This window comes from Neomonachus schauinslandi, chromosome 5 (genome assembly GCF_002201575.2).
Source record: "Neomonachus schauinslandi chromosome 5, ASM220157v2, whole genome shotgun sequence".
In the NCBI taxonomy this organism is placed as follows: Eukaryota; Metazoa; Chordata; class Mammalia; order Carnivora; family Phocidae; genus Neomonachus; species Neomonachus schauinslandi.
Genome location: NC_058407.1, coordinates 63309515 through 63332951, shown reverse-complemented (window position 1 = coordinate 63332951; position 23437 = coordinate 63309515). Strand labels below are relative to the sequence as shown.

Genomic DNA, 23437 nt, shown 5'->3' with positions numbered 1-23437 from the left:
TGAGACAGAGAGAGACAGAGAGAGAGAGAGAGAGAGAGCACGAGCCGGGGAGGGACAGAGGGAGAGGGAGACATAGGCTCCCTGCTGAGCAGGGAGCCTGACAAGGGGCTTGATCCCAGGATCCTGGGATCATGACCTGAGCTGAAGACAGACACTTAATCATCTGAGCCACCCAGGCGCCCCAATTCTTTGAAATATTTTTTAAAGATTTATTTATGTATTTGAGAAAGAGAGAGTGAGCAGGGGGAGGGGCAGAGGGAGAGGGAGAGAACCTTCAAGTGGATGCCCGGCTGAGGGCAGAGTCTGACATGGGGTTCTATCCCAGGACTCTGAGATCATGACCCTGAGATCCTGATGTGAGCCAAAATCAAGAGTCGGCTGCTCAACTGACTGAGCCACCAAGGTGTCCCTATTCTCTGAATTTTTCTTTTTAGTATACTTCATTATACAAGTTACATAATTTTTCAGTATAGAAAACTTAGTAAATCTAGATAAACCACAAGAAAAGACCTGAAGTCTTATGTACCACCTGGAGATAGCCACAATTAACATTTTGATGTATATCCATCTAGATTTTTTCTTATCCATAAGTGTACATAAAATGTATGTGTGTATCTATATATTTAATTAACATTAAACAAATTAACTTTTAAAATAGTACTCACTGAAATGCAACTGTGGGCATAACCTCCTTTGGAGATAACACCAGAAGCCTGCATTTCGGAACATTTTTAAAAATTTTAGATCTTTTTTTGTACTGTTTTTAGTTTTAATTCCAGTGTAGTTAAGTACAGTGTTATGTTAGTTTCAGGTGTACAATCTAGCGATTCAACAACTCTACATTATTCTGGGCTCATCATGAGTGTACTCTTTAATACCCAATCACCTGTTCACTTGAGAACATTTTTAAGGACTATAAGCCAATTAGCTTGTGGTATATCCCTCAATTTGGTTTTGTCTAGTGTTTTCTCATAAGACTCAGGCTTTGAGGGCGCCTGGGTGGCTCAGTTGGTTAAGCGACTGCCTTCGGCTCAGGTCATGATCCCAGGGTCCTGGGATCGAGTCCCGCATCGTGCTCCCTGCTCAGCAGGGAGTCTGCTTCTCTCTCTGACCCTCCCCCCTCTCATGCTCTCTCTCTATCTCATTCTCTCTCAAATAAATAAATAAAATCTTTAAAAAAAAAAAAAGACTCAGGCTTTGAGTTTTTTTGGTAGGAATTACAGGGGCAGAATGTGTCCTTGTGAGTACATCACATTGGAAGAGACACATAGTGCCGATTATTTGGTCCCCCCAACCTCCCCCCAACCACACACACACCAGGCCTTTATTCAAGCTGTTCCCTCTGTCGGAATGGCCCTCTTCTCTCTTGCCTGCTTGACTCCTTTAAATTTGCTCCTCCTTTAAGATCCAGCTCAAAGTTCTCGGAGAAGACTTTCCTAACTCTTCATCTAACTACACTAGTGTGGCACTTAACCATGTGACAGTCACTTCCCTGTCATCTCCGTACCTGACGGAGCTCCCTGACAACAGACTCTCTGTCTTAAGGTGGTGGATATGTCATTCAGCATTCTCCTGGGAGCCATACTCTGGTTTTCCTTTGGGGAAATACCCCTCATTTTCCCTATCCCCATCCATGAGTGCAGCTCAGGGCTGTGTATATGACCTGGGTCCAGTCACTCGGTGCCTTCCATCCCAGTGCCAGAGGGATTGGTCTAGTGAAGAGCTAGCTTCCGAATCAAGGAGGTCCCATCAGGGTCAACCAGGACTTCTGTCAGAATTGCTGCACCAGAGAACTCATGGAACACACACAATAGCCCTTCCATCACATTCCATTAGTCAAAGAACTGTGCTCATTGTGTTAAACTGCTCCATTCCACCCCCTGGCCTCATGCCCCTCCCAAGATCTCCCAAAGTTTCATTCCCCTACTACATCAGGTTTAGGCTTGAGGTCCAGAATCACATCTAAATCAAGTGTATGTGCATGTGAGGCTCCTCAGGTTTGGTTCCTTAGGTAAGGCTGTTCTCAATCTGAACTAAATGTGAACTAAAGACATATAAATATATGTCTTATTAAATAACTAAAGTTATTTACCTGCATCCACACACACACACACACACACACACACACGGCATATAATAGCAGGACAGACATAGGTCCAAAGGCCTCTTCATTTTGTATTATTTCCTCTCCCTTTCAGGTTGAGCTGGTGGTGCTTCTACCAATACAAAGCTTTTTTTTTTTTTTTTTTTTTTAAGATTTATTTATTTATTTGAGAGAGAGAGAGGGAGAAAGCCAGAGAGCAGGGTGGGGGAGCGGCAGAGGGAGAAGAGAATCTCAAGCAGACTCTGTGCTGTGTGCAGAACCCCACCCCAATATAAATCTTAAAAACTCTGGTTTTTCGGGGTGCCTGGGTGGCTCAGATGGTTAAGTGTCTGCCTTCGGCTCAGGTCATGACCCCAGGGTCCTGGGATCGAGCCCCACATCGGGCTCCTGGCTCAGCGGGGAGCCTGCTTCTCCCTCTCCCTCTGCCTCTCTCCCTGCTCATGCTCTCTCTCTCTGTATCTCTGTGTCTCAAATGAATAAATAAAATCTTAAAAAAACCCAAAAACCAAAAAACAAACCTCTGGTTTTTCTATGAATCTTACTGGGGCGCAGTAACAAGCTTCATTAGACAAGTTGCACTCATAAATCTAAGGCAAGGCCTCCTCTGTCTTGGGCCCCCAGGGAAGCTGCTGAAGGCTAGTATCTTTAAGATCGTGAGAAGCCCTATTGTTTAGCAGAAGGCCTGTGCAATAAACACCTTTAAGACTCTTAGGAGTACTTCCGTCTGTTGGAAAGATTCTATGAGGCCCCATCTTAGATCTTTCTGAGGTCTTAACAAAGGGCTTTGTAATCACACTTTTGTCCTTGTCTTTACCAGGAGACCGTGTTTTCCTGATAGTGTCCTGGATTTGATTTTTGCCATTGGGCCCTTTATTACTTTGAGAATTCTTTGCTGGCTCGAAAGATTCTCATGGAGCTTTTTATGTCTCCTCCAAATTCTGCTTAAAAACAGAATAATTCCGGGCGCCTGGGTGGCTCAGTTGGTTGGGCGACTGCCTTCAGCTCAGGTCATGATCCTGGAGTCCCTGGATCGAGTCCCGCATCGGGCTCCCTGCTCAGCAGGGAGTCTGCTTCTCCCTCTGACCCTCCCCCCTCTCATGCTCTATCTCATTCTCTCCCTCAAATAAATAAATAAAATCTTTAAAAAAAAAAAAAAAGAATCTGGGCTTAACTCTGGGAGAGCTGGAGGGAGATGGGAGATGGGAAATGGGGTCCCCATCATTAAATAATCAGCATAAGTAAGCCTGCCTGAGACACAGCACAGAAGCAGTAGTTTGAAAAGTGCCTGGGGTATATGAGAAGGAGAGAAGTTTATTTACTAAAGGGGCAGGGATCTTTGAGAGACTTCTCCAAGAACAAAAGTGATGGCAGGTGCCATTTCTCTTCCTCTTCCCCAGCCTACAGAGCTGACACTCGCAGGAGCCAGTGCTAACCTTATTATTAGGGCCATGTGCCACACCCCTGTGTTTTTCCAGCAAACATGCCCTATCCATCTGCATACCTCAGAAGACACCCCTCTAAGGCAGCTCATGCCCCACCACACCTTGCAAGCAGCCCCAGCAGAGACCGAAGCTACTCCAAAGTGACTCCTACTCTGGGGAGGGGGCAGATAACCGCACACACCAGTGTGCACACTTCCAGCAGCAAGCTCAAGTGTCATACATAGAAGCAGACAGGAGGAGAGGTTAAAATGCAGCTGGGGTGGTACAGGGGAGGGGGGCTCCGAGGAGGGGATGGCCAGGGCACCTGGGGGAGGGACTGAGAAAGGCTTCATGGGAGAGGTGACCCCTAAAGCTGTTGCTCTTGGGGATCCTTCCAGCTACAACATAGGCTTTCCTTCTAGGGACACAGGTTTGGGGTCGACATAAGGAAGGCTCTTCTAACAGAAGTAGAAGAGGGGCACCTCCAGCTGAGCGGTGACAGGTGCAAGCATCCAAAGAGCCTCTGCAAAGGGTATATATTGACAGGAGGACCTGTGTTTCTTTTCTTTTCTTTTCTTTTTTTTAAGATTTTTTATTTATTTATTTGACAGAGAGAGACACAGCAAGAGAGGGAACACAAGCAGGGGGAGTGGGAGAGGGAGAAGCAGGCTTCCCGCGGAGCAGGGAGCCCGACGCGGGGCTCGATCCCAGGACCCCGGGATCATGACCTGAGCCGAAGGCAGACGCTTAACGACTGAGCCACCCAGGCGCCCTGTGTTTCTTTTTTCTATTTTTTATTCATCTGAGAGAGAGAGAGGGAGGGAGGGAGCACGGGGGGGAGGGGCAGAGGGAGATTGAGAAGCAGACTCCCCGCTGAGCAGGGAGCCCGACTCCAGGCTGGATCCCAGGACCCTGGGATCAAGACCTGAGCCGAAGGCAGCCGCTTAACCATCTGAGCCACCCAGGCGCCCCCAGTGTTTCTTTTTCCCCAGCAAGGTAAGTGTGGAGATGTAATTCACACTTAGCTATGCTGGGAGATCAGCGCTGGTGTGAACCTTTCACATCGAATCTGAGTTAAACCTCACACGGACTCCCCCACCATCTGAGGTGACAAGCAAAAGGCAGGCGAAGGAAAGGGTTCAGGTGTCATAATTTTATTCTTATCTCCTGTCAGTCACGGACCGGGAAGGCGAGGCCAGGGAAGGGAGCAGGCGCGGACCCTGGGCAGCTTGGAGGAGCTGAGGCCAGAAGGGCTGTGAGTGGCAGTAGGTCTCTGCCCTCAGTCTCTCGGGAGAAAGCTCTGGGGCCCGGGCGGCGCAGGGTAGATTCCAGCAGACAGAGACGTGACAACGACTGGACTAAGGGCAACCATCGGAGGCTGATGAGGAGGGAGGTCTGCGGAGGTCTGAGAAGGGTCACGAATGAAAGCCAGATCCTGCCTGAAACCTCAGGCCATACAGCCCGCCTGCTTCCCGCCTGCAGAACCAGGCCCTGCTTTTCCTCCGGCAGCCACTGCGGGGCAGCAAAGTGCTTGTGTGAAATCAGCCCACAGGGAGCTCTGCTCCGTCCTGGCCTCCTCCCAGGAGGGTCCGGGAGGGAGAGGCAGGGCCTTTTTGAAATCGGGGTATTCTGGTGAATTCTGGTGTCTGATTCCCAGTCAGAATCCTGGGACTCCCCCGGGAGGAAGAATCAAGATTCCTGGGGCTTCCTCAGGTGACAAAGGAGCCACACACGCGCCTGGGAATTGGGGCAGGAGTCTGGGGAGTCCCATGTGCCTCGGGGACCCCAGCTGCAATCCCAGCAGAGGATCTCTTGATCTGTCTTCCTCTTGGCAAGAAACCTCCGGCCTCCCATCCCAGATGGTCAGATTCCTGGCTGCCTTGAGCTCTATAAAATCCAACCTACCCCTTCCTGGGCCCAGCCCCACCCCTGCCAAACATGTGAGGGGCCAGCAGGTTCTCTTTCTCCTCTGCAGATTGTGGCACTTGCTCAGTTTGGGATTCTCAGTTTCTCCTAATCCTGCATTCCTGTTCCTCCGCCCTTCCTCCTTCGCACGCCCCAGCCAGGTGTTCCTGGGGCTCCTCCTGGCCTCGGTGCAGGTGGAAGGCATGGCCCCCAGCCCTGGCTCTGCTGCCGGCTCGGCATGTCCCGGATCCCTCACAGGACCCAGAGCAGGAGGCTCTGCGGCATATTCTCGCTGCTTTGAGAATGCCCAAGTGGCCCTGTCAGGTTTGTTGCTGAGGGCTTACCTCCTCCCTGCAAGCTTTCGGAGCTCAGCCTTGGATTTAAGCTTCTCAATCCTATTTCTGCATCAACTGTCCTAGGAAGAAGAGGACTTGGACGAGAGGATTCTGGGAAGCATGGCCAAGGCCCGGGCTGAGTGAGCCCTTTGGAACTGGGGCCAGAGATTAGGAGAGGAAGTGAAGGGGCCTTGGAGGAAAGGTGGCAACCAGACCAGGAAGTCAGTGGAAACAAGTGTTCTGGCGCCTCTCCCTCCACTGTGCAGACCAAGGTCTTCCATCTCGCTCAATACCATGACCCTGCGGCAGTGAGACTGGGAATCAGACACCAGAATCCTGCTCCCCAGCTTGTGTCTAAAAGGTGGAAATGACAGAGTACAAAATTTGGTGGTGGTAGTTGGGGGCAGGGGGGAGGCCAGGGGTGGCACAGAGGACAACAAATCTCCAGAGACATCAGGAGATGTCTGGCCTGACCACCTGGTCTCATTCTAGCCCCAACCTAGTAGGTTAGCTGTATGCCCTTGGTCTTGTTCCTGATCCTCTCCATCACCTCAGCTTTTCCCTCTGCGATTGGCATGTGCAGACTACTCCCTTTATAGGATTGCTTTAATGGATTAATTGGGACCAGCACACAGTAGGCATCCAGCCATGCTCCCAGTTGCCTTTGTCTCATACACAAACACCACCATCTGTTTTTGCTTCCCTCTTTCCTCAAATGCCCAAGGTGGAACAAAACTTCAAAGGCTTCTGCAATATTTCTTGAAAGCTGAAAACAGGAAGGGTGGTCTGAAGGAAGAGTCAAAACAGATTGATAACATACCTAGTCACTCTCTCCAAGAGCAAAAGAGCCCCCAGCATAGGGGAGAGAGGTGAGCCCAGAAGGGAGAGGCCAAGGGAAGGTCCAGGTATCTGAACCTCCCTGACCCCACCCGGTAACTTTCCACTGGCCCAGAGCCAGCTTCGAGGCACCGGCTACACACTTCCCCCAGGTGTGGCCCCCTCGTCCCCTCCCCAGCAGGGCCTGCAGGGGGCTGGCTGGCTGACGCACACCCTGCCCAAGTCTCAGCTCTCAGCTGCCTGGAGGCTGATAAGGAGACCAGACCTCATCACATGGGACCAGCTGGAGGGACGGGCTCTAGCTGAACAGCTTCCAAGCTGGAGAGATAAGGAGATAAGGAATGGAGGGGGCTTAGGATTCCAGGCTGAGTGGCCAGAGAAGCCAGGGGGAGGGACATGGGCACTGCCAACTGAGGCCTCAGGAGGCCTGGCTTGGGGATCAGCCGGCACATGGCAGCAGGGGATGGGGGAGAGTTTAGGAAAGAAGTGCAGAAAGGACTCAGGGCAGGGCAGGATTGCCTCCCCGTGGGGCTGGTTCAGCAGCCAATATAACCATCCCTCTCTCAGAGCATCCAATCCTCTAGGGCCCAAGCACTCCACTCAGCCTCAGGCCTAGGGTGGGGAACAACCCAGGGGCTCCAGAGAAGAGGGTGAGAGAAGGTCAGTCCTGCCAACCTCAAACGCCCCCCAGGGAGATGCAGATCTGAGTGAATTGGTGCTACTACAAAGCCCACGCCTCCCAGAGGGCTGCCGGCTCCCCCTTCCCTTACAACCCCTGGACAGGTCCCCACTTAGAAGCAGAGCCCCCTGTCCCCACCTCCTACCCCAGCAAAGCTCTGTCATGACCCAGGAGGGTAAACCAAGGCAAGTGCAGATGGCTTCCTGTCCCTCTCCCACGGGCCCCAGGGCTCAAGTGCCTAGAACAAGCTGCTGGTCTCAACGCTGCGAGGATGGGCAGCCTGGGACAACCATTCGGTCCACTCACATCCCCCACCTGCAAAGCAGCCTCACCTCCTCGCCCCGCTTCCTCCCACCCCCTTATAAGTGTCAATGCCTGATCTGGAAGGAAAGAACAGAGGGGTGGATTGGACAGAGGACAGTGTGCCCCAAGGTCACATAGCTGTGGCAGCCTTAGGAGGAACCTCAGTGGGGTGCAGGCTTCAGCTAGGCTTCCTGGGGTCTCTTTCCCACATCTGAAATCCTGCTGGTCCTCAAACCCAGGGGAGCCTCTGGCCTTGACTGTCCACTTTGGGAGATTAAGTGGGGGGAAGGGGCAGCACAGAGGGGGAGTGTGTGACCTCGGTTCCACAGGGCCCCTAATGCTTGGGTACGAGCTGCAGAGGGTGAGGATGAGCATCGGGCTGAGGGGAGGCCAAAGGATGGGCTGGCAGCTAGTTTTATATCTGGGCTTGCAGGAATACAGGGAGGGTCAGAGGACCAGCAAGGGGACATTCTTGGAAGGAAGGAAGGAAGGAAGGAAGGAAGAAGGAAGGAAGGAAGGAAGGAAGGAAGGGCGGGCTCCTCATTCCCGGTTGGTGCCAAAAAGCTGCAGGAAGAAGGTGAAGATGTAGATGATGTCTAGGTAAATGTTGAGGGCTCCAAAAATATACTCCTCAGGGCTCAGTGAGTGGCGTCGGTTACCCATCAGCAACTGGGTGTCAAATGCCAGGAACTGAGAGAAGGGGGAAGAGAGAGAAGTCAGAAGGTCCAGCACTGTGTCACCGACCGAGGGGGCTCAGTGTCCCCATCCAGCCTCCCCCCCTCCCCGATTTTGTTACCATCATCTGCTGCTTGGCTGCTCAGTGACCCTCCTGGAATGGCCCAGAATCTGGAACTTTCTCAACACCTCCCGTCCCTAATTAACACCTATTTCCCCAAGCATCTACTATGTGCCAAGCACAGGGAAATAGTCAAGAAAGACAGACAAGATCAGGCCTTAGAGTCTAGAGTGGAAGTAATCGTTAATATGAGGGAAACCAAAGAGAAATGGGAAGTGTCCCAGGAGGGTGGCTAATAATAAGGATCTTGACCTATGTGAGTGTGGCAGGGAGCTAGGGAAGGCTTCCTGGAGGAAGGGACCTTCAAGCTGAGGCCTAGTCTTCTCGCCATTGCCTCAGGGCCCTGCCCTTAGAAGATGAACAAATGCTTCATTTAACAGTGAGCAGAGAATAGGCACTTACTCTGTGTTCTGTGGACATTAGCCCACTTAGTCCTAATAACATCCCTTGAGTAGGGATTATTCCTAGAGGAAACCATGGCCCAGAGATGTTAAGCTCTTGCCTGAGGTCACAGAGCTGGGAAGTGGCAAAGCCAGGATTTGAACCTGAGCAGTCTGGCTCCACAGGGCCCCACGCTTAGGCATTCTGTTCCGCTGTCTGTGAGCAGCACCAGTGGTTAATGTGTCTCCTTCCAGGAAACACTCTCTTCCCAGGGCACCTTCTTGGCCTAACAGACTATGAACAGCGATTCCCTTAGAGAGAGCTCCTCTCTGCCCCCCTCCTGCCCCCTCACCAGGCCTTCCTACTGTCTACACCAACTTAGCTATTCCCTGGGGTCCAAGCACAGGAAGCAGAACCCCCTAGAAATAGCATGTGACGCTTCACAGGTACAGTGTAGTTTTCTGGGAGAAAAGAAGCCCAAAAGTTCCACCAGTATCTCAGAGGTTATGAACCACTGGCCCACATGGGTTTGGAATTCTTTAGATCCATTCACATTCTTGTTAACTGGGCTGTGCCCAGCTCTTCCGTCACTTGTGTGTGGAAGACCTATGTACCTTGAATCCTCTGGAACATTCATCATGCAATAAATATGTATGAGGCAAGAGTTGGTGCGAGCAACTTACTGGCAGAGACACCACCATGCCGTGCCTGCCTTCTGGGGCTCACCGCTTCGTGGGGTGATTACAATAAAACTCAGTAAATGCCATAATTAGGGCTGATTGAGCAGGAGGAAGGTGGCCCAGGAGAGATGACATTTTACCTGGGGCTGGAAGGACGAGTTGGAGTTTGCTAGACTGAGAAGGCCTGGGGAGGTGTGGGCCATGGTGGGGAAAGTGAGGAATTCAGCATGGCAGGAGCAGGGGGCAAGGGGACAGAAGGAGAGGGACTAGAGCCCAGGGGCCGGAGGCTCTGATAGGGAGCATCTCCAGCATATGGGACATCAAGGCATGACACCCTGGAAGGTGGGGGGGGTGGGGGTGATTATGAGCACGGGCTTGAAAGTCAGCCCGAACTGAATCCAGCCTCAGCTCCACTCCTCACTAGCTCCAGGACCCTGGGCAAGGCAGTCTCCCTGAGCCTGAGTCCACATCTAGAAAAGGGAGATGAGTGTGCTTGCCTCCTCAGGTTGCGAGAATGAGGATGCGCACAGAGTGCCTGGCCTGGTGCCTGACACGTGGCAAGAACTTAATGAATGCTGGCTGTTAATGTGGGCTTGTAGTTATTATCTGCAGAAGGAAAGGTGCCCCCCTGAGAACATGTCATAGGCTGCTGCCGAGACCCAGGGGTCTCCGGCGGCCCATCAAGGAGGCAGAAATGTTTCTAGGGGACGCTGTGTAGCCTTAACAGAAGGAATGGGGAGAACCACAGCGGGGGCTGAGGGGGGCCTTGTGCAGCACAGGTCAGGCTCCCTGAGCTCAGCAGCGTTGAGGGGAGGGTGCATGAGGACACAGGACTGGAGTCAGAACATTTGCATTTGAGCATTGTTTCCATCCCTCCATAGCCATCACCCGCCTGACCTTAGTGTCCTCATCTACAAAATGGGACAGTGATAATGACCACACCACGGCGTGGTGTTGAGGGTAAACGTGTGACAGTGTATGTGGCATCAAGCATTATTATTCTCTCACTTCTGCTCTGCTCCTTCTGATTTGGATTTGGATTCCCACGGAAGTTTTCCCCTCTCCAGAGAGAACGAGCAAGGAGAGGGACCTCCATGCTGCCAGCAGAAGTTAATAAATTGCTGATCTGGCTTATCAATCAGTGGCTTGCTTCGTTGATTTCTCAGAGCCCGGTCACCCCTGGGTGAGCTAATGAAATTGAATCTCTCAACCTAGAAGGCTTGGACCTGACCAGGTTCTGGGGGTGGCTCCTCCAAGGAGCACCCACCCAGGAGGCCTCCCAGAGCAGCCAGCAGGCTTTGCTCTTGCAGAAAAGAGGAATGAAATGATTTCTGCCCCTGCCTTTGACCTGTGGCCATGGATGCTTATCAACGTGGTGCTACCTGGGATAGCGTGGCCCAGATTTCAACTGCACTGCCTGGTACCACCCAGCACTGCAGCCTCACACCTGCGAGTCAGCTGACGGCTTTCCGCTCATTTAGTCCCAACAGTATTGATCGAGCACCTACTAGGTTCCAGGGAGCTTGCCTTCAGACAGCCGGCGGTCTAATGAAAGCAAATTATCAGAGATTCCATTATGAGCATGCACTTACTGCAGGGGAAAGGAACCTGATAACCTTGGGTGATGGTGAGCTTTGTTAACTAACGTCTCGGTTGAGAGCAGCTATGTTGGTCATAGTTAACATCTTGGCAGCTAAGATCTTAGTTGCGAGCTAATAGCTGGGTTGACCGCTGACGCCTGAAAGGTCAGGTGCTTGAGCTGGCAGCCAGCTGAGCACGGGATGAGATGCTGCAGGAGGAGCACACGGGAGGAGGGGCACGGCTCAGGGCCAAGAGGCAGAGGGGGACTAGGAGGCTACTAACTTACCTCCGAGGCGCCCTTTCACCCACTAATCCTTGATCTCAGCTCACTTCATAGGAGGTGGGTATTACTATCACTGTTTTACATACGAGGAAAGGCGTCTCGAGCAAGTGAGGGGCTTGCTGACGGTCACTTCCCTGGCGCTGGATCCAGACCATCTGTCTCCCATTTTGATAGAGAAGCAGGCCGGGGTGGCTGGTGGGGACGGGGCGGGGGGGGGGGGGTCATTCACAGAGGACAGAGGAGCCAAAGGCCAGCTTGCCTCGTCCACCCTGTTGGCCAGGCTGGGCCCGGTCAGGGCCCCCTGGCCACACTCCTGGCCTGAGGCTGCTGTGTCCAGGACCTCGGCTTATGTCTGCTGTCCTCCCAGAGGTGAGGCTGAGAAACACTGGGGAGCTGTGCCAGGCAGAGGCCCGCTCAGAGCCAGCAACAAACAGGCACTGAATACAAAAAGCTGGGGTTACCATGTTTGAATCAGCATAAAAAAATCACACGGGAACCGTGTCCATCCTACAGAAATGTCAGTGTTGAGTGTGCCAAGCAGCGCACGCCCAGGGCCACGTGCAGCAGTGCTGGTTCTGACAGTGAAGGGCTGGAAGCCCCAAACGCGCAACCGGGGTGGGTTAAATAAACCGTGGGCAGCACCTACCGAGGCAGAAACATCCCTGAAATAGGCCGTCATGAGAAAAGAACAGGCTGCAGAAAAATCTACATCATAAAGTCCCCTTTCTGTAACAACAACAACAAAATACCTGCACAAGACTATGTCATAGAGGCCCATAAAGCATATACCTATAAAATGAATATAGAAAGGTCTGGAAGGAGAGACAATTGACCACCGCACTTACCACTGAGGAAGGTAGCGAAGGGCATGCAAGTGACATTTGCTTTATCTATATTAACTGAAATATATGAATGAATGTAATCATATATTATTTAATTGGAAATTTTGAAAAGAAGGATTAAAGTAACACACAAAAAAAGAGCTGGTGAACCTTTTCATTGAATCCTCACACAAGCTTCTAGGACAGGTGTTCCGTCGTCATGTCCATTATGAAGCTGAGGAGTCTGGGGCACACAGAGTGTAAGTGACTTGCTCACTTCACATAGCCAAGAGGACAGACCCCAAATCCCGTTCTCCTTCCACCATGTGACACTGCTTTGGGGCATGTGTGTGTGTGTGTGTGTGTGTGTGTGTGGAAGGCTGGAAGTGGGGGGAAGAGAAGCACAAACAGAGCACAAGGCCAAGAGCGCTGTAGGCTTCCTGGCCTGTAGAATCCCCCTTCCTGGGGGATTCTATAGAAAGAGGCTGCCAGCCCTTGTGTCCTTGGCCGGGATGCGGGACAGGATGAGGGAGTAGGGGAGTGGAGGAGAGGCAGTGAGTGGAGACCTGGGGTCCACTGTTGCCTGGTGCCAACAGAAGATACTCGAGTGTCAACAGTTTAAATGGCAAAACAGCATCTGCATGCAGCCCTGGGTCCTGGGGAGCACCTCCAGGTGGCCACTGGAGAAACAGGGTCTGGCAGGCACGTGAGCCAGAAAGCCTGCCCCAGGATAAAGGGGAGCAGTACATGAAAGTGTGTGAAAGAGCCCCTGTGTGGTCCTCTGAGGAAGGGCATGAGTGTAATACAGTGCTTAAAAACACGGGCTGGGGAGTCATGCAGACCTGGGTTCCAATCTTGCAACTGACTACTACTAACAGGTGATATTATTGATTAATCATGTGCCAGGTACTTTCTGAGTGCTTTGCATATATTAATTCACTTGCAAGTCACAACAACCTATGAGGTAGGTACTATTATTATCTGCGTTTTAGAGATAAGGAAACGGAAGCACAGGGAGGTGATATAATTTTATCAGTCCACACAGCTAGAAGGTGGCAGAGAATGGATTTGAACCCCAGGAACTCTGCTCCAAAATTTGGTGCTCTGAGTTACAAGGTTAACATTTGCAATAAGGATAAAAGCTATCATGGTAGTTGAGAAAGCACCAAGTTCCAGGTGCTAGGCTGTTTTCATTTTTCCTTTCGTATATTGTCTTATTTAGTTATTACCACGGCTTTGTGGAATAGTTCATAGTAGCCCATTTTGAAGATGAAGCAACTGAGGCACAGAGAAGTCAAGTAACTTGCCCAAGGTCACAGTGGTAAGAGGATGAGCTAGATCTTGAAAATTGTCTGGGTAGAGCGCATGTGGCCACCTAGAGAGCTCCCCGGCCCTTCTGATAGCACCTCTTCCTGGCTCTGCTCTGGATAAGAGAGCAGTGACTCGTGCCTTCCCTGCCCCAGCATGTCAGTTAGATACTCCCTGGCCCTGCGCCCTACAGGAACTCTGAACCACCCCTCCCCGTCAGTCCCCCATCCCTGGGGGCTGGGAGGGGGGCTTCTTGCACCTTCTCCAGGTCAAGATGTCGGTTTGAAGGGCTTGATTTGAGCAGGGCTTTGTTGCTGAGGATTAGTGCCTCAGAAAGTGAAACTGAGGAGAGTCCTGGGAGGGGGACACCAAGTGCACTTTCCCCCTGAAGGAGCAATCACTTGGCAATCCACCCTCCCACCTGCAGCCCTCAGAGGAAAGCACTCCATTTCTGGAGGGTGCAGATGAGGCCTCAGGGGAGGTGTTAGGGCTGTTTTAGTGGCCGGAGGATGGGTGGCAGAACAGAGAAGGTTCCCATAAGATCTTTCAGGCTCATGTAAAAAACTGAGGCAAAAGAACCTCTAAGCTCTGAATGAAATAAAGATAAGACTAAAATAAAATCATACCCTGCCTTGGGTTTGTGTAGCCCTTTTTGCTTTTCAAAGTGTTTCTCTAATTGTGAAGAAGATAAGGCATATATCATGGCCCTGACTAGAAAAGCAGGGAGAGGGGTGGGGTGGTGGCAAACAGGAGTCTCTTTCCAGATGCTGTGGGGCTGGCCCAGGCCAGTCATGGGGACACAGGGGACACAGATTCTCTGTTGGGACTGGCTGGAAGTAACTGCTACAAGCCTGGTCTCAGAGGTTGAGAAAGCCTCTCTGGGTCCTTCTGCTGTGGAGGGAGTCGGTCGGGAGGCCTCTGTTTTCCCTGTGGAATGGACAGGGAGGTAGTGTTGAAAGAATACTGGGCTGAGAGAGTCAGGAAAATGGGGCTTTCATCCCGCTTTGGCAGCTAACACTGTGTGCCTGTCTATGTGTGTGAGTGTGTACAAACATGGTGTGTGGTGCATGTGTGGTGTGTGTGGTGTGGGGGGGGGTTGTGTGGTATGTGGGAGTGTATGTGGGGGGGGGGGCATCTCTCTCGAGGCCTCAGCACAAATAGGTCCATGCCAGCTCTGAGCACTCGGTCTCCGCCCTCCTTTCTTCCAGGGGCTGAGGACAGATGGCTGTGTGCATCTTTCCCATGGTCAAGGGCCAACATCCAGTATTGGGGGCCTAGCACCTCCACAAACAAAGCATCGTCCTACCTAAGTTTCATTCATCCAAACACCATCGGGCCCTGAAACGTCCAGTTCTGACCAACACATGTTCTTTCTACCACATATTCTTTCTGCCACCCTGTCCCTGATGCTGGGACTTGGCAGTGGCCTCTTAACTGGTCTCTCTGCCTCCGGCCTATCCACACAGCTTCTTGATAATCTTCCTTAAAACACAGAGACTGTGATGTTTTCTGAGGTCCCCATACTGGCCAGGCTGGGCAGGGGAGAGTTTTGTTCCTACTGGGCTTGTCACCTAATTTCTAAAATCCTATGCCTAATTTCTTCCCTAAGTTTCCTGGCTTGGCTTCTCAATTTAGGCGGCTAGGAGAACTTAGCTTCCCAAAAGAAGGGCCAGCTCTGAGGTAGAGCCATGTGAGCACAGAGGCTCAGCCACAGTGGGAAACCTGCTGGCCTGACCTGCTTTCTCTCTCCCTGCCCCAACCCTTCTGCTTTGTCCCAGCCCCTCCACCTTGCCCCATCATCCCACCCAGCCAAGCCCTCATGCTCCCCTGCCTGATCTTCCATGAGCTTCTACATGAAAGCACCCAAGAAGAGGGAATGAAATGGGTGAGGAAGATGAGGCCGCCCTGAGGTACCCGTGGGCTGACTCACCCACTTCTACTGGCATTTGTGTCTGGTGCCCAGTGCGGGGTATGAGATAGAGGTGAGGCAGAAAATCCAAAGCCTCTTGAGAATGCACCAAGGCTAGACAGGTGAGGCCTAGGAGGGGCCTGTTCCTCAAGGCTGGACCTCGGCTCTAAGAAGCCTGGGCTCCCCACCCCCAAGCTCAGCTTCATCCACCTTGGCGGCTCTGCCCTCCCAGATGACAGAGACTGTCAGGGAGGGGCTGAGGTCTCTAAGAGAGGAGACCATTTGATTCTAGCAGCCCTTCCAAGGCCCTGGCTGGGAGGATTGGGTGGGGGAGGGGGCTCCTCCCTGGGGTCTGGGACCTCCTCTGACGCCTCTCTCCTCTCTCACACATCCTCCTTGCAGCAGCTGGGCAGGGATGCTCTGAGTGGCATCTTGTCGTTCTAGCTGCAATGCTGGGAGGGCCCATCATGGTGCTGAGACTTCTCCACAGCCTGGGGTGGGAGATGCCAGGGTGGGCAGATGAAGAGACTAGGGGACCACAGCTTCCACAGGACAGAACTGACCCAGGAAGCAGGGTCAGATTGAGGTCAAGGACATTCTGAGTTGGGGTTAATGGAAAGGCCCCAAGACAGTTCTTGTGGGGCTGGGCCTCTGATGGCCTCTGTCCACCTGAAACTCAGAGGAGGGAGGAGAATGAATCGAGGGCCCCTCCTCAGCTCTATCCTACCCCAGGGGGCCCAGAGGACCTGTGGCACGTCTCCCCTCCTGGTGACCCAGGTGAACAAGGGGCAAGGAACAGAGCTGGGGTATTCACACCACACCATGCACTCCTGACCATTGTTTACATAATCGGCAGGAGGAGCAGGACCTTTCAGGGTGTTGTTCTCCTAATGAGACATTAACTGGTCATTAGGCACCGAGGCTTTTCCTCCCTGTGACTCACTATACCACCGAGGCTGTCTTTGTTCTGCTCTGACCAGCACCTCGGCCAGCCCTGACCCCTCGGCTGGCCGGGCCTCTCAGGCCTCCACTCCTTCCACAAATATCAACGGGGTGCTTACTGGGTGCCGGGCACTATTCAAGGCGCTGGGGATGCGGCGAAGAACGAGCCAGACAAAAATCCCTGCCCTCAGGGAACTTAAATTCTGCTGCAGGGAGACAAGCAATCAACAAAGAAATCAGAAAAATATAAGAATGTGTCAGAGGATGAGAAGTGCTATGGTGAGAAATAAAGCAGGGAAGAGGAGTAGGGAGTTGTGTGTGTGTGTGTGCGCACGTGTGGGTGTGCGCGCGTGCACGTGTGGGCGTGTGTGCGTGCACAGTCACACAGGATCGTAAACAAAGTGAAGACTTGAAGGCGGGGACACAGAGAGCTGTGAGTGGATCCGAGGGGACAGACGGAGGCAGCTGCAGGTGCAGAGGTGCTGGCCCGGGCGTGAGCCTGTCATGGTCAGGGGCGGCAAGAAGGCAGCAGAGTCGGGGAGGGGGCATGGGAGGAGGTGAGGTCAGCAGGGGCCTGGGGAGCGATCTCTGACGGCCAAGTGGAGGAATGATCTGACCTCATTCACCCTTAACAGGATCACTCTAACTGCTTGCATTGAGCATTGACTGTGGGGGCCCCACCAGTGGGAGCAATTCGGGACATGGACCAGGGAGTCCTCACGTAGGTGGAGACAAGTGGTCAGAATTCTGGCTAGAAGGTGGAGCCAACAGAATTTGCTGCGGGGCCAGATGTGGGGCGTGAAGAGAGTGGAGGAGTGGAGGATGTCAGCAGGGCGTTTGGCCTGAGTGACTGGAAGGAGGAGTTGCCATTGACAGAGATGGGGAAGTTGTGGGAGAAGCAGGGGTTCAGGGAGAAAGCAGGCGCTCGGTTTTGTACATAATAGGTTTGGGGTGCCTCGTAGATTTCCAAATGGGGATACTGAGTAGGCAACTGGAAATTCTAGTCTGGAAGTCTGGGCTGGAGATCAGTTTTAGGGCCATCCGCATTAAAGATGGTATTCAAAGTCTTGAGACAGTCTGAGATCCCGTAGGGAGTGAGGGTAGAGAGAGAAGAGCTGATGGCCCCATGGCACTCAGGGTGAGCATGGAGGCTGGAGGAAAACAGGGCAGCTGGTGGCCAAGATGCCCAGGGAAGAAGATGCTTCTGGGTGGAGGAATGAGCAACTATATCAAAGAAGCTGAGTCTGGCAAGGCGAGGGCTGGGAGATGACTTCTGGATTTAGCAACATGGAACCCGTTGCTGACCCTGGTGAGAGCATTAAGAGGGTTCAGAGAATTGGAGAAGGATTGGGAGGAGAGAAAGCAGGAGACAAATTGGAAATACAGGTACCCCCTCTTGTCGAAAATTCAAGTTACACCATTTCATTTTTACAAAAGACCTGCAGTAGTACCTGATTTCACTAACCAAAAGAAATCCAAAGAGGATTTTCACTTGTATAAAAAAGAAGTATCGACCACAGCATCCAGGATTTGCTTTGCAGTGAGCTGTTATTGAGGCAGCATGCACCCTGAGCAACGAGCGGCGCCCCCAAGCTCCTGGCCTCGGAACCACACCCAGCATCTCGGCATCAAGCTGCCGCAGCTTGGAGCCATGTCTGTGAGCTCCTGTGTTTTATCTCTATTTGTTTTGTGCCAAAGGTCAGCAAGATGTGTCCTAAGGTAGCAGAAAAACCTAAGAGGGGTTATTTTTGGAGTCTGGGACACTCAAAATCCCTTCCATATAAATGAATGGTCATTGCTTGTTGAGTTTACACCGTTCTAGTTTACGAAAGGTTTCATAGGAATGCTCTACTTCCAAGGGGGAAGCCTCTAGTCAGAGTAGATTCCCTTATTAGAGCTTCTTGCTCTAAATGGGGGTGTTAGAAGGGGATGTGGGTCAAGAGTGGGCTGTGTGTGTGTGTTTCCAGACGGGAGAAATTATAGCCTGTTTCCATGCTGATGGGAATAATCCAGGAGAGAGGGCAATGCTGGTGGGGGTGGGGAGCAGGGAGGTTGTTGCAGAGAGCTCCCCAGCTTCCCCCCACCTCCGAGCTAATAAGAGTTGTCTTCTTTGAGGGGGAGCACAGGGGTGCTGGAAATGACACCAGGCTGGGCACAGGACACCTGGGTCCTGTCCTAAATCTGCCCCTTACCGGCAACGGGACTCTGTGCCAGCCCGAAACACCCAGGGCTTCAGATGTGGAAAGCAGGTCTTATAACATCCTCCCACTTCCTCCCTCCCTGGGTTGTGGTGGAGAGCCAACGAAGTAACAGGTGTGAAAGTGTTTTGTAAAATGTAAAGGGTGGAACAGATGATTGGGATTATTTTTATTATTCTAATATCACAGGGGATTATTCAACAAATTTTAGAGATTACTGTTCATCCAGCCCTATTTGTATGTACAGCCTTCCCGCTACGCTGACATACTAGCTGTGACCTGATCCACATGAAGCCAAGTAACCTCCCCAACCCCCCACTGATGCTCATCTGCCTCCCACTCTGCCCTGCATATCGACCCCTCTTCTTCCATTTGTCCCTGGCAGAAGCTGCCCTCCGAAGCCTCCCAGGCTCGCTCCACCCCACCGCCCCACCCCCCGGTGACCCTGCCTCTTTCTTTCCTCCTGGCCCTATTCCCCATCCATCCTCTTCACTGAAATTTGTTTTAAGTAGGTACTGCCTGCAGGAGAGAGCTTTGGAGCAGGAGCCAAGAGAAGTTAGTGCAGTGTGGTGACCAACCTTCCCGATTTGCCCAGGATTTAGGGGTTCCCTCAAGAAGTGGGACTTTCAGTGCTCAGACTGGGAAAGTTCCAGGTAAACTGAGATAAATTGGTCAACCTAGTCTTGACCAAGGCCACGGTTAGTTGATATGCCCTTATCTTGCCAGTCATTCAACTTCTTTGTGGTCCAGTTTTCTCATCTATAAAAGGAAGGGTTTGGAGTTTCACTAGATTCCTTTTCAGTCCCTTCCAGCCTCAGGTTCCAAGCCTGAAGGTCATTTCCTCATTCCACAAATATTTCCTGAACGCCACTGTATGCCACGCACTGTGCCCCTCCTGTTGACCGTGGCATCCTGGGCACAGAGCACAGCACCTCACACATAGTAGCTGCTCAATAAACACCCGAGGAGATGAATGAATGAATCTACCACACCCTGACCACACCCCTCAAAATATCTGCTCCTAGTTCTGACCCTCCATTTTTTCCAGTCTGTCACCCACAAGCCTGTGGAACCTGTGAATAAGCCTAGAACTCTGGCCAGACTGAGCTGAGCATTCCAATGAAGGAGGGCCGGAGGGCTGGGTGGCTGCTCGTGCTGGCAGTGAATGTTGACCTTGGGTGCTCCCTGAGAAGATGTTACCAAGATGAGCTTGCCCACCTCGGGGGTGGGGGTCCTGGAACACCGTCACATTCAGGTGCACGGAGCCCACCTGAGCAAAGGACCTGTGGTGGGCTGCTCCAGGCAGTTGTCTGCCCCTGGCTACCTCCTGTCTCCTGGGCCTCTGCTTCCAACCACCCCATGCCCCTCCCCATGTGGCCTCAGACCCAGAGTGGGGCTCTGGAACCAGACCATCTGGGTTCCCAGTGGGGTCTTCCACCTCCTAGGATGCTGTGTGAACTTGGCCAAGTCATTTGGTCTCTGAGCTTCAGGTTCCTCATCTGAATCTGATAACAATAGATCCTATTTTATAGAGTTTTGGTGAGGACGAAATGCACATGAAGGCTTGCTGGTGGGGGGAAGTGCTCAATAAATATTAGCTATTACTGTTATCATGGTCATCCTCATTGTCGTCAACACTCTCAGGCCAGTGAGAACAACCAAGAGCGAGCTTGAACTAAGTGCATCTCTCACACTTGGAATCTCCCTGACTCCAAGAAGCCTTCCCACATTACTCCTAGGACAGCAATGACTTAGTCCCCGTGGCCAGGGCACCCTCAGTCTCCCACCCCCACAAGCAGCACTGGCCCTCCCCAGGACCCAGGGGTGCCTCTTCTCAGCTCTGGCTAAAGCTCTAATCCTATTGTTACAACCTCCCTCCTTCCCTGCCCAGCTAAGGTGCGTGTTCTGGAGACCAGAGAGAGTTCCCTAAATGCGGCATTGAGCCCTGACCCGCCCCCAGGAGCTTCACAAGGTGTCAGGAAGGAGGACTGTGAGGAAGACAGGGACAGAGGACGGACCCGGGGAGGTGATCAGAGGCTGAGAAGGCGGGGCCCCCCAGGGAGCCACACTCACCAACGTAAACACGCCCGCTCCCAGCACGGCATACACTGCATGGAGCCAGGGCACCTGCGGAGCAGACATGGAAAGGGTTTAGGGTGGTGGGGGTGAGGGGCAGGGAGGAGGGCTTAGTCCAGAAAGCAGAGGACATAGCACAGATCTCCGTAGTGGATTCCATCTCTCACAGCACCCCCCAACCCTCCCCAGCAGTCCCTAAGAAGCCCCAGAACAGAGAGGGGTCCTTGATTCTCTGTGGGCTCAGGGTGGGTCTGGGGAACCCCAGGATAGCAGTGATCATGGAGGGATTGGCAGGGCCATTCCCAGGTGACTGGTACTTGTTCCCTGCACACACAGCCCCAGACTCAGGCTGGATGAGGGAGACTCATCCTGTGGGACCCCTGTCATCCTCCCAGCCTGAGCCTGGCCTCAGGTTGCGACCTCCCCCCGCCGCCCAGTGCGAACTCATCCCTGTCCTGTGTGGGGTCTGTCTGTTCCTCTGTAGGGGAACTCCCGAGCTTTGTCTGAAGGGGTAAGGGGCTCAAGGATGTGTGTCGGCGGGAGAGTCCTCTGGAGTCCCTTCCAGGTGTGCATGATGGGACTGCTTGCAGAGACTGGAACAGCGCCCCTGCCCAACCTTGGCTCCCCCTAGGTCTCAGGGGCACCCAGGTGGGTGTGGAAACTCTGCAAGTTTCAAGTCATGCCCCCCTCCATAGGGCCTTCCCCCAGAAGAGTCCCGGAAACGCAAGCATCCCATTAGCCTGCCCTGAGTCAATAAAGGGTTCTTTGAAGCTCTGAGGCCCCTTCCTGTAACCGTGCCCCCATCCTAGATACACAGAGGGCCCCCAGACCAGCTCCAGTCCCTCCCTTTGTCAACAGGATCCTGGGAAGTGCCAAGGAAATGCTAGAATCAATCCTGATGTCCTGGACTTGGAGCCAATACCCTGGGGGCCGGAGCTGGGCAGGATGGGGTGGGGGAAGGGGAGAGTGAGGAATGCTGCTCCTAGCCTAGCAGAAAAGGGGCAGCGGGGGGATCATGCACCAAAAGTGGCTAAGAGGAGCCTTGGGTGGGGGCTGGGGGGCGGAAGAACTGAGCCCTCTAGCAGGGGTCTAATAGCCTCATCCCTGGGGTTCCCAGGATTAAATCTCAGTCCCCTCCCGTGATGCCCTCGATCTGCCCCCTTCTCCATTGGCAGCAGCCTGACTGCTTCAGTCACCACTGAGCCCTCTGCAGTCCTGGTTGGATTTCCCAGGGCCAACCGGCGCTGAGATTCGGCTGGCCCCATTGATACTCTAATGGGGTGGGGGTATGCTCAGAGCCCCACTGCCCCACCTCCTGACTGCCTGGCCAGCCAGATTCTGTCTCTCTGGACTTCACTGATCCCACAAGAGCTCCGGGGGGCCCTTGCTCAGGGCCCTTCTGGGCCTCGTGGCCCTCTGGTGCTCCTGTGCTCCCTTCTCTGCCCCGGGTTTAAATGTGTTGTGCTCCCCACCTCAGCCTCACCTCCCCCCTAGAGGGGAGGATGAGAAAGGTGAAGCGGATGTGGCTCATGGTGCAAGCAGGTGCCCAGGCCTGCCAAGAAAAGCCTCCTTGTTGGTTTGCTTATCCTGCCAACAAGCCCAGGGCAGGTGCCAGGAGGCCTGGACAGGATGGCGGGCTGTAGGCCTTTGGCTCTGGGCCTTCCCTGGAGGGCGGGGGAGGAAACAGCACCCTTGGGCAAGGTGGGCTCTCCCTCCCTCCCCAGGGCCCCACTGGGAGACCCGGGGGACTCACATATTGGAAGGGCAGGAGGATGGCCAGGATGAGTCCACTGAAGAAAAGAGTCATGAGCAGCACGAAGATCACACCCTGGCAGGAGGTGAAGTCAAACTGCAGGGATGGGACAGGCGTCAGCTGTTAGGCCTGCCCAAGAGGGCTGCACATTCCCAGGGGGCCCCAGCTGGGCAGTGTGCTGGTGTGCTGGCCAGAGGGCGGAGGCCTACACGGCAGCCTCACGCTCCCCCCTAGAAGCCGGCATTCCTCCTCCAGGGGGCCTCCGCAGATCCTACTCACCCCTTTCACTTCTCCCTAGCCAGGGACCCAAGCCTGGAGCCCCCCATCCCACAGGCCTTGCCCTGCCCACCAGCCCCAGAGCTGACCTTCGTCTGGAAGCTGAAGACGGTGACGGAGAGGCAGACAAGAGCCGTGATGCCCAGGCACAGAAGGACGGACGTGGTGTTGTAGTAGCTGCAGGACGTGGGGCCAGGGGCTCAGCTTCAGGCAGCCCTTCCGGTCTCCCCGGCCCTCCCCTTCTGCCAGCACCTGACCCCTTGACCTCAGCTCCCCACCCTCCCCCACTTCCCATGGTCCTCCCTCTCCCTGCCTTCCCAGCCTCTTCCCTAGGCCCTGCCCTCCCCAGCATGCTTAGACTCAGACTCCTGTTAGAAGGATCTTGAAGAGGTGGGAGTAGAGGGTGGTGGGGGGCTTTGTGCTGCTGCCAGGAGGTGGTTCACAGGGAATGGGGTGATCAGACAGTCTGGGGTCCTTCGGGCTGCAGCTCGAGAGAGGTCACCTTGCTCCCCTCCGTTCCCCACCTCCACCCCGCCGACCTGGCCAGGTCCCGCTGTCACTGTGGAGCGGAGTGTGCGAGAAGAGGGCTCCAGGCCAATGTTTCCTGCCTGCCTGAACCCCCTCTCATCTGAATGCTCTCTGAAGGGATGTGTTTGGGAGCAGCTCCCCTCAGAGTGTGGCCTGTCCCCCTCCACCTGTCCCCTTTACCTGGACAACATCCCAGTGAGGTAGGCCATGGACAGGGTCTGGAAGGAGAAGCAGGATGAGGGAATGCTCCAGAACTCAGCCTCTGGGGGCCCAGACACCTTCAAGGCCCAGCCTGGGTCTCCACCCCTGGTGCACAGCCCT

At 53.5% G+C, this 23437-nt stretch overlaps 1 protein-coding gene across 2 annotated transcripts in view; it reads right to left on the bottom strand.

Moving 5' to 3' along the window:
- Nucleotides 1–8095: 8095 nt before the first annotated feature.
- The window catches only part of FAIM2 (Fas apoptotic inhibitory molecule 2), a 29244-nt gene continuing 13902 nt past the window's right edge, over nt 8096–23437 (bottom strand). Inside the window, exons 8-12 of one of the 2 annotated variants that reach the window (XM_021704810.1) lie at nt 23297–23334; nt 22678–22765; nt 22313–22408; nt 20557–20610; nt 8096–8274 (exon numbers count right to left, since the gene is read on the bottom strand). In XM_021704810.1, coding sequence (XP_021560485.1) covers nt 8125–8274; nt 20557–20610; nt 22313–22408; nt 22678–22765; nt 23297–23334 — 426 coding nt within the window. In that variant the 3' untranslated portion in view covers nt 8096–8124. Of the gene's footprint in view, nt 8275–18647; nt 19243–20556; nt 20611–22312; nt 22409–22677; nt 22766–23296; nt 23335–23437 lie in introns of those variants that run through there. The other variant, XM_021704811.2, reaches the window with a different exon arrangement.